At 37.0% G+C, this 11,602-nt stretch overlaps 1 protein-coding gene across 1 annotated transcript; it reads right to left on the minus strand.

Annotated features, from left to right (window-relative positions):
- Positions 1-696: 696 nt before the first annotated feature.
- On the minus strand, positions 697-1,062 carry LOC147491690 (uncharacterized). Its single transcript, XM_086567307.1, has one exon. It carries the CDS (start codon positions 1,060-1,062, stop codon positions 697-699), a length of 366 nt encoding a protein of 121 aa, XP_086423433.1.
- Positions 1,063-11,602: the final 10,540 nt, after the last annotated feature.

An 11,602-nucleotide genomic window follows, 5' to 3' on the forward strand; every position in this document is an offset into this window, starting at 1 on the left:
CCATATGATCAGTAGCCTCCGAATCAATTATCCATGAGTTACTATTTTCTGGCATAGTAAAATAGGCATGTAAATTACTTGGCACATGAGTTGAGACAGACTGACCTTTGCTAGATAGCATGGACTTAGTGAGTTATTAGAAAATTTGACTTAACTGATGACTAATATCTGAGTTGGACATTGATGTCTTGGCTACTGCTGCATGCTCTTTCTTTGACAGTTCCTTTTCCTTTTTCAGATGCGGATATAACTCCCAACAACGGTCCTTGGTGTTCCAATTCTTTCCACAATGATCACAGTGAGACGGTTCCCGTTTTCCCTTACCTTTTTCAAATCCTTGTGACTTCTTTCGAAAATCATTTTCTGCAAGTAATACAGTAGATTCAGAGATTGAGGACTTCACCTCGGAGTTCATGGTTTTCTTCTTTGTTTCATCTTTCTGAATAGTTGCACAAAAGCATCAAGTGTTGGAAGAGTGTTTTCCATTAGAATATTGTTTTCCATATTCTCATATTCTGGTTTAAGACTACGAAATATGGTGAAGATTTTATCCTCTTCAGTCCATTTCAAAAGAGTCTTAGCATCTGTGGTGTGTGGACGATATATGTTTAACTCATCCCATAATTTCTTCAAATTCCCAAAGTGTTTTGTAAAAGTCTTCTCACCTTGTTGCAAAGCATCGATTGCGAGTTAAAGTTAAAAAACACGGGCAGAATTGTTCTGGTTTCCGTATAAATCTTCAATTAAATCCCACATCTTCTTTGCAGAATCAGAGAAAGTAAAAATTCCAGCAATAGTTGACTCCATAGAATTGAGTAACCAAGATTGAACAAGCTGATCATTAGAAACCCAATTATCAAATTCGGCATTATCAATGGCATGACACACATTTGCACCATTAATGAACCCTAATTTCCTCTTGCCACCCAGAGATAGAGAAACAGTCCTAGACCAAGGTATATAGTTTGTTCCATTCAAGAGAATTGATGACAGCTTCCAACCAAGATTAGAATCAGTCTCTGTTGTAACAACAGACTTTGGGTTTGGTTTTGGATTTGACATAGTGTATTGTGTTTATCTAGATTGATTTAGAGGAGAGATTAAGCGCTCCGCTCTGATACCATGTAGAATTAAACAACCAATTAAAGAGACAAAACACAAGAATTTATAATGGTTTGGAGCCAATGCAGCAACCTACGTCCACGGGAGAAGAAATGTTTATTGCTTGATTGATTTCTTAGGGTTCCATTAGAGGAATATATATATATATATATATATATATATATATATATATATAGCCCGGCTCCTAAAAGGACCTTAAATAAGTACCAAATCTAAAAGGGTCTTTTTGTAGTACGTCACACTATAATAGGGCATATTTGAGTTTAGTCACACGAAGTTCAAATATTTGATTTTAGTCACACTCTGTCAACTTTTCTGTCTCAATCTGTTAGTCAACGTATTTGACTAAGTCAAACCGTACATTGACCGTATATATATACATAACCCCCCCCCCCTTTTTTTTAATACAATCTATCATCACTCACCACTATACTCGAGGACAATTTCAGTGGTAGAAAACAAATTCTATCAATCTGGTCTAACAACTTGAATCTCGATGAATATCGAAAGTCAATTAAATTAGGGTACTCAACAAACAAAACTAGGGTTAATGGTTCCCGAAACTAAACAAAACATTCTTCAAAATTACTCACATCCAATTGGGAATTAATGGCATTTGAAAGAAGTTAAGAGGCAGGGACAAAGAGAGATCGCAATTTGTTAACTTCTCCTCAAAAGGTATGTGCTTATCCTAATTTAACATTGTTACCCTAATTTAACATTGTTACCCTGATTTAACAATGTTTACTATAATTTCATCCATTTTTAATGACAAAAATTTGGGGGTTTGTTGTCTAATTAACAAAGGGTACCCTAATTTAGTCAATTGATGTTTATTGCTTACTAATTAGCGTGGTGTTCGTGGTTCAATTGCTATGTAGGCATAAGTCAGCCTGGTTACAAGGTCATTAGGGCACATTATGGTGGTAAATGGGTTATTAATCGTATTAATGGATTAAGATTATTTCACTACGTTGGAGGTAATGTGATTGATTCAAAAAACATTCAGAAAAATTACATGACCAAGGGGAAACTGTTAGGTTGGATGCATGAGGTTATTCCCTCTCCTCCTAATGAAAAAGTTGTGATTTATTCCTTGGTGAGTGGATCAAAGTTACTCTTAGAGACTGATGCTAGGGTGATGAACTTTTGGACTAAGTCAAATCCAGACAAAAATGGACATGTGCATATTTATGTGGATTTTCTACAAGACCTCACTGGGGTCATGCCTCCCCCACCTACAACACAGACCATTAACCCAGTCACACCTTCTCCACCTACAACACAGACCAATAACCTAGTCATACCTTCCCCACCTACAACACTTGCCAATAACCCAATCATACCTTCCCCACCTACAACACAGACCAATAACCTAGTCCTACCTTCCCCACCTACAACACAAACCAATAAAAAATGCACACAACAATGTAAGGTGAACCCCACTAACCCAGCAGTTAAGAGGAAGAATCTACCATTGAAGAGAAACACAGTTGATGAAGAATGTGTTGATATAGAGACTACTGGGACTATTGGGAATGTCAATGATCATGAAGCTGTTGAAGGTATGATTGTGTTTATATTTGATTTTGTTATAAATTTATGGATATGTCTGTTTCATTGATATCTATTTCATTGATATCTATTTCTTATGTATAGATACTGGGGTCAGAGTAGATATTGATCATGTGGAGCCTGAAGAAGGCTATCACAGTAATCTTTCAGATAGTGAATATGATGAGGAAGAGTTAAATGAAGAACAAGGCATAGAAACTGAAGAAGAGGATGAGGCTGATGTTGAGGTGGAGGATGAGGATGATGTTGAGGTTGAGGGTGAGTTAGAAGATGCATATGAGGTTGATGAACAAGAGGAAGAGATTCAGAAGTATGGTGTAGGTTCAAATATTGAGGAGTTTGTTAGGAATAATTCTACATGTCATCCAGAAGAGAGGGTTGAGGAAACTAATGTGGGTAAGGGGTTAAAACTTGTGCTTGGTCAGGAATGGGCTACAAAAGAGGAAGCCAGACAATATATGAGGACTTATGGTATTCAAAATAGGTTTGTGATATCATGGGATTACAATGACAATAGGAGGTTGAGATTAACTTGTGACACAGAGCATTCACAAAGCAAGAAAGAGAATAGAGGGAGGAAAAGGAAAGGGAAGAAACAAGGGCAAAAGAAACAAAAGAAACAAAAGAAAGGGAAGAAAGACAAATCCAAATGCAAATGGTTTTGCAATTTGACTAGGTTAAATGATCAGCACACTTTCAAGCTCAAGACTGCAAACTTTGAGCACACCTGCAACCCAGAAAGCAATCATAGAAACCTTATGGCTAATGTTAATTGGATTTCTAGCAAGATTGATGAACAAATGAGGTTGCATCACAAGTCATACAGACCTAGAGATATCATTAAGATCATATGGAAGGATTTCACAGTTAAGATCAAGTACTGGCAGGCTTGGCATGCCAGAGCTATAACTTTGGATCAGATTCATGGCAATTATGAATACTCTTACAATAGACTACCTGAGATGTGTAAGCAGTTGCTAATAGCTAACCCTGGTAGTAGTTTCAAGTGTGCAAGGGATGATGCTACAAAGAAGTTCACTGGGTTATGTGTGGCCTTTAAAAGCTAGTTTGAGAGGGTTTGTAAGAGGTTGTAGGCCCATTATTGGATTGGATGGGTGTTTCTTAAAGGGTAAATATGGTGGGATTTGTTTGTCAATTGTAAGTTTAGATGGTAATAATGGCATGTTCCCTTTGGCTATCTACATTTGCAAGGTGGAGAACAAGGAGAATTGGACAAATTTCTTGGAGATTATGAAGAATGACCTCGAGGATCACTCATTCAATCTAACTATCATGTCTGATAGACAGAAGGATTTGGACATAGCAGTGAGCACTATATTTCCTAGGGCTGATCAGAGGTTCTGCTTTAGACATATATTTCAGAACATGCAAAAGTATCACAGAGGGCCTCTGATGGAAAGATTGGCATGGGGAGCATCTAGTGCATACACAGAACATGAGTTCAAGACCTTTATGGAAGACCTTGAAACTGCAGCACTGAATGAAGAAATCAGAAAGAAAGGGATACCAAGTAATGGTGAAGATGGCCAGCCAAAGAGACCAAAGGTGAAGACAGCCAAGGAGTACCTTATGAAAGAGGAAACTAAATTGTGGGCAAGACATGCTTTTGATATAAGGTCAAAAGTTGAACATGTTACCAATAACTTCTCAGAGTCATTCAATTCTTGGATTCTAGAAATTAGGGACAAACCAATACACCAGGTGGCTTTGCAATTCACTCTTATGATGATGAGTAGTTTATTGTATCGTAAAGGGTCCAAGGAGATAGTATGGGTGCAGGACCTTGAACTTGTGCCTAGGGTTAAGGAGATCATTGCAAAGCATTTGGATCTTTGTCGGGGGGATATAATGTCTCGTGGTCAACTGAGTTTACATTTGTTGTGTCAACTGAAAGTAAATGGTGGAATGTGAACTTAGATGCTCATAGCTGTGATTGCAAGGAGTGGGATCTTTTACGGGATACCATGTATTCATCTTTGTATGTGCTATATCTCATATGACTATCGCAAGGGCATAAATTGGACTCGATAAAGTATTTTAAGTTTTACTCTCATATTTATACCCTTTATTTATTTCATTTTTATAAGATATTTGTCATTTCAAGTCTATTTGTCTATTTGTAGGTATTGCAGCCCTTTTTTAACTGTTAGAATGTATAGAAGAACATATGCAGACTACATCTTACCACCACTTCATGAGACTGCATGGGACAAGGTCGAGAGCTGCATTTGTGATTTTTGTTGTGCCTTTTTTATACTTACATGGTTTGTGACATTTGTATACTCACATGGTGTGGTGCATGTAGGAACCATCTGATGTGCTACCACCCATGCTTTCAAGGAGACCAGGTAGGCCTAGGGTAAACAGGAAGAGAGGTGAAGATGAGGGGCCCTCACAGTCCACAAAAAAGCAAAGAAAATGTAGTAAATGTGGGATGATTGGTCATAATAAAGTCAGTTGTCAAGGGGGGCCAGTTGCACAGAAAGGTGGAGCAAAGAAGAACAAGGGTGGACCGATTCTGAGAGAAAGGTGGAGGATCCAAAGAAAAAGGTGGGGACAAAGTGGATGCATCTCAAGAGACTTTAACAGTTCCATCTCAAGATACAATGTGTCCAGAGTTGTTTGTCAGACTTCCAAAAGCTCCCTGTAAAACACAAAAAAAGAGACAACTTGAAGACCCATCAACACAAGCTTTGCAACAGACAAAAAAGCATAAGAATGGTGTCAGTGCATCTCAGCCACAACAAAGGGTCCTACTGGTGCAAAGGGTCCTACTGGTGCAAGTTCTTCTCAGCCAACAACAAAGGGTCATGCTACAAGTGCTTCTCAGCCAAAAGCAAAGGGTCCTACTGGTGCAAGTTCTTCTCAGCCAAAAGCAAAGGGTCCTACTGGTGCAAGTTCTTCTCAGCCAACAGCAAAGGGTCATGCTACAAGTGCTTCTCAGCCAAAAGAAAAGGGTCCTACTAGTGAAAATTCTTCTCCGATAACAAAGAAAGTGCTCTTTACAAGTGCTCGACCCAACAAACAAAGGGTCCAACAAGAAAGGGTCGTGCTGCAAGTGCTTCTCAGCCACCAAGTTTAACTTCAGGAACTCAGTGAACTTGTTTTTACTTTTTTTTTTTTTTGGAACAAATGTATGTATGAGTACCCTATATGTATTTTGGGTTGTACTGAATGTTTTTGGTGGTTGTTATCAGGTTTTGGAAACATAGATTTGTTATTAGGTTTTGGAAACATAGATTTGTTATTAGGAACATATGTAATCATGTTGGTTTAAGTCAAATTCAGAAACGTCATTGTGCATTCAGAATTCAAAAGCCATTATGCATTATCAAACTGAAAAACCCAAACCCAAAATACATTCATTTCATTTCAAATAGCAGTACATCCATTACAACTTAGGGTGCAAACCCTAAAGACTTAACAAGGGCACATACATCTTCCACACTCCCTTCTACAATCAATTTAGAGGTACCCTCCACTGTTACTTTCACCTTCCCTCCTTCAGTGCCCACCTTGTCACTTTTCACAAGTGTTTCATGCCTTGCTTCATTAAGTTCTTCATCTAGGAGATCAATCCATTTGAACGCAATGCATTTAGGCTGACTTTTGCACCTTAGAAACCTTTTACCAGTGTTTTTGCCTTGCTTACAAAAAAATAGAGTCATTGTGTTTGATTTGCACAACACACATAAGTAGTTCAACCAACGATAGTCTCTCTTCATGTGGTCTATATCAGCACAAAGAAAGCAACCCCCCTGTACCCAAAATGCAAAACAAAAAGGGTAAATATCAATACCTTTATCATTCTTCAAAAAACCCAAATTTCCTTGAGATGGTCAAATTCTTTACCTGTTTAGATGATTCGCCTTCTTCCCCTCCTCCCATTTCGTCCCGATATTGAGAGAGATTGTTAGATTTTGAGAGAGCTCGATTGTTAGAGAGCCAGAGAGATCGAGAGATTGTTAGAGTTGATATATTTGGAGGTTGACCCAATGACTTATACTTCTCCCAACAAGTATTTGTTTTCTACCACTGAGATTGTCCTCGAGTATAGTGGTGAGTGATGATGGATTGTATTAAAAAAAAAGGTTATGTATATATATATATATATATATATCAATGTACGGTTTGACTTAGTCAAATACGTTGACTAACAGATTGAGACAGAAAAGTTGACAGAGTGTGACTAAAATCAAATATTTGAACTTCGTGTGACTAAACTCAAATATGCCCTATTATAGTGTGACGTACTACAAAAAGACCCAATCTAAAATAACCACAACTTTACCTACAAAATGATTTAAAATCTAATCTTTTGTGCATATGATCTACTAACCATAAAGAACATCTTTACAAAAATTCAACTCATTTGATACCCTCTAACTTAGATAAAAATTAGACCTTTATTTAACGGTCTAGAAATTAGACCCTCTAACATATCTAACGGTCTAGAAATGTCTATATATTTCTAGACCGTTAGATATTTTTTCAAAAGTGGACAACAATTTTTATCTAAGTTAGAGGATATCAAACGAGTTTAATTTTTGTAGAGATGTATTTTATGGTTAGTAGATCATATATATATATAGCCCGGCTCCTAAAATGACCTTAAATAAGTACCAAATCTAAAATAACCATAACTTCACCTACAAAATGATTTAAAACCTAATCTTTTGTGCATATGATCTACTAACCATAAAAAACATCTCTACAAAAATTTAACTCATTTGATACCCTCTAACTTAGATAAAAATTGTTGTCCACTTTTGAAAAAATATCTAACGGTCTAGAAATGTCTAGTTTCGTTAGATATGTTAGAGGGTCTAATTTCTAGACCGTTAAATAACGGTCTAATTTTTATCTAAGTTAGAGGATATCAAACGAGTTGAATTTTTGTAAAGATGTTGTCATGAACCGACTTAGTGCGCACGCGCCTTCATCATGTGCAACTGAAGCGCACACGCGCGATCTATTTCTTCTCCCACAATTATTTTAAGTGTTCAACTGAGTGCTGCTGCTTTATTAATTAGCACTAGTTGTCTGGACTTCATTTCTTGGATGGCCTTGCTTTGAGTTGCAAGAGTAATATGCCCCCAAGAGGTCTTGCTTCGAATGCCTCTGCGCTGTCTGTAGCATTGTAGCAACATAACTAAAATATGCACATTAGAACATCATCAACGCATTTCCATTTTTCATTGTGACACCCCAGCAGTTTTTGTACTTCAAAATTTCTAAAACCAAGGAAAGAACCAGCGCGTTTTGGGCAAAATTTGGTTTTTAATTTTGGATGGGAATAGTTGTCCCGTCCAACATCTTGGGCCCAAAAAAATATAGCCAGTTTTAATTTGTTAATTTTAATTTTTTATTAAAAAAAATTGAAAAAGTTATAGATGGCAAAACTTGTCCCGTCCAACATCTTGGGCCCCACATACAAAATCGAGAAGTTTTAATTTTTTATTAAAAAAAAAAGGAAAAAATCTTGGACGGGACAACTTGTCCCGTGCGAGTCATTTCTATATTTCTGACGAATTTGGTTTCGGATTTGACAATTGTTAAAATAAAAACGATGATTTGGCGGTCGTTGGTGACGAAAATTGCCAAATAAATTGTCAACTGTCACATTGGAAATGGATTATAACAATGCGTTGATGATGTTATTAGGGATAAAGGATAGAGTTGAGCCATCACTCTACTTTAGTATTGGGAATTTGCATTCCCTTTTTCATTAGTCAGACTTGTGATGTCTAAGAACACTTTTCTTAAGTATTCTAAGATCACACAACCTTACTAATGAATCAGAATGAATGGGAAGAGTGAATGAAGAAATTGAATCAAAGTTTTATTGATTGGCAATAAATGTTTACAATCTCTCTTTCTCTCTGTTTCTCTCTCCTGTTTTTACAATTTTTTAGAATCTGGATTGAATGAAAAAACTCCTTCCTTTCTGATGCCCTTCTAGTCTTTATATAGTGTCTCATTTGGCCTGGATCCAATCAATCTTTGACACGTGTCACTTGCCTTTCTTTTTTGTTTCCCGCTTTGTACCTGCAACATAATTTGAACACCCACGAGATTTACCGAGATATTGGCCTTTTTTTTTATGCCAATATCTCTAGTTTTTAAAAAATCAAAACGAACATGTTTATAAGTACGATATTTGCCTACTACATCGCCCCCTCTCGAAATTTTGAAATTTCCTTTGAAATTTCAACTTTTCGAGAAGAAATTAAACCAAATAACGGATATGAAAACTATCGGGCCCAAACAAACACCTGATCCAATATTTCAAAATAAATAAATTTAAACATCTTTAGCTTCTTCAGTACACTTCCTAAATACATAATTTCTTTAGATTCTTCATTACGCCTCCAAATACCTAAAAAAAAACTCAAGTTTTCTTCTTCTTTAACTTCCCAGAACTCATCTCTCTTGCAATCCATAAAGTATGTTATTTCATCCTGCACTTTATTAATCTTTCTAACACACGCATTGATATACTTGCTATATTTTGTCTTAGTTTTATTTGCTTACATTTGAATCACTTAATTTTGCATGTCTGCATGTACTAATGCTTATGTAATGGCATATATTACTACCTTGAACTTCCAAATATATAAAAGTTTGAATCTTTTTATTCCTACCTTAGTTTTTATCTTTTTGTTTGTTCTGGCTTGACTATCGACATGTATCACAATATTCCCTATATCACTTTATTCCGATACAACTATATTCATTTGTATCTCTAATGACTTATATCGGCTTTGCCGATACTACAATACTATGCGGCTAATAATATTATAAATATTGAAATACCGATATTAAAAATACCTTTGTCCCTCCTTTTTTGTGTATAGTCATCTTAATGGCCAGTGAAGATATCATCTCTGATGCTAGTCTCCCTTCTGAGGATACCATATCGGATAGCATTCTTTCTGACGATATTATTTCTGACGATAGACCTTTTAGTCACAACTTTGCTTCAACTTCAAGCAATAACTCTCGCCCTTTATTACTTGGGACCTATCTTATGTTGTAGAAGGTATTCCATGCCATCATTTTGCAACCACTGATTTTGAATCTGAACGTGATACCATAGAAGATACCAGCCGATAGAGATCTGGTCTTTGCAATTTCTTTATTAAACGACCCAATCTATCGTTAGTTCAAACCACCTATCAAATTCCTTCTTCACTTTATCTACAACACTATGATGGTACTCGGGCTTTTACTCAATGCTAGAGCGGTACGAAGAATGGAATCATTATTACTGTCGGCCAACTCGCTGCTGGTCTGAGATTTCCTCTATCCACCCTTGATCGTGAAGTAATGAACCATTTAAATATTTCTCCTGGTCAGGGTAGTGGTAATTTCTGGTGGCTGAGGTTTGTATGTAATTATTATAACAGCCACCTTTCTCCCGATAACTATGTTGCTGATTGTATTAGGTTATCCGATATTCTTATGCATTATAGATTCTATGAAAAGATTATCGGATACTTTTATCCCAAAAAACATACCCAACGAAACATTAAGGGTATTCTTAGGAAAAACCGCAATAGCGACAAACAGTGGACCCAGTATCCTATTGTTGTTTTAGGTAACTGGGAAAGTTCCGATAGACCAGCAAATCCCCCTTTGAAACATCAAGTCTTCATTCCCACAAGTATGTCCTTCCCTTTCCTTTGTTTTCCTTCTTCAGCCCTCAGAATCCTTTATCTAATTTCCCTCTCATGTGCGTCTTTTCAGTACTTCTACCTCATTTTGCCAAAGCTCGTGGCAATTCTGACAGAGTATTGAGGCTTTTAGAATGAACTAAAGCCGATGTTGATATTAAAATGGGTGCCGATAAAGAAGGGAATCCTAGGGTTACTGTTCATTTGCTCGATATCTCCCACTATCGGGCACCTCTTTATGTTCTCAAACATCGAGCTCTTCAAAAAATGGGTCAGTTGCCAACTCCCCTCACTCTCCTTTAAACGACTCCTCAGACGATCTACCCTTTATTATATCTTCCTTTACCTTGCACGAATTGCCTCCCACACTTCCCAAAAGCTTCTATGATTATCTAGATAACACTTGTACCATGACTCCCAATCTTTTCCCTGATATTAAAAAAGAAGTTTCTAATTTTTATGAATATTCGATATTGGAAAATATATTTAATTAACATCTTTTATTGTACATAGATATGGCTCCTCGAATGCCGATGAATGCCAACGCTGGTCGTTATTTATCTGAGAAAGGGAAAAAGAAAACACCAAATCTCTCCTCTAAAACCCCTGCTGCTGATAAACAACTTGCTCCCCCTTCCATCCCTACTAATCCTCCTACTACTCCTAAAAATCATCCTCCCTCTGCATCCCAACCCAATACCTCCAATCCCCCTCCAACTACTAATGCCTCTTCTAAAAAAAGAAAAACTCCCTCATGGGGTGAAAGTAGTCTTCCGATGGTCAACACCTTCACTCCTTTTCATCCGCCGATACTCATGAAATCTTTAAACTTGAATTTTACCTTGCTGATAGCAGCCCTATCCCTTTAACTGCCTCTCTTTTCGAAGATACTCATAAGACTGAACTAGGTGTTGCTTTAGCCAGCAGCTTTATTCTTCCGAAAGACAAAATTGCTGCTCTCAACATTGACTCCTCCGAACGGCTTATCGAGTATTTCGACCATATAGAGAAGGTACTTATATCTTGTCTTCTTTTATTTCATACCAATTTTGTCTTTTTACTTTGTACTTATCTATTTTGGATATTCTTATAGGCGAAAGCACTTGCCATGGCATAATTTGATCTACTTCATAAGCAAGAATGCGAAATCGGGCGCATTAGAAAAACCCTGACTACCCAGCGATTAGAATTCGACCGATTATCCCAAG

Source organism: Coptis chinensis, chromosome 6 (assembly GCF_015680905.1).
Source record: "Coptis chinensis isolate HL-2020 chromosome 6, ASM1568090v1, whole genome shotgun sequence".
Lineage (NCBI taxonomy): Eukaryota > Viridiplantae > Streptophyta > Magnoliopsida > Ranunculales > Ranunculaceae > Coptis > Coptis chinensis.

Bases quoted from the DNA above. Each gene is read 5' to 3' on its own strand.
- LOC147491690 (XM_086567307.1), bottom strand. From the start codon at position 1,062: ATGTCAAATCCAAAACCAAACCCAAAGTCTGTTGTTACAACAGAGACT.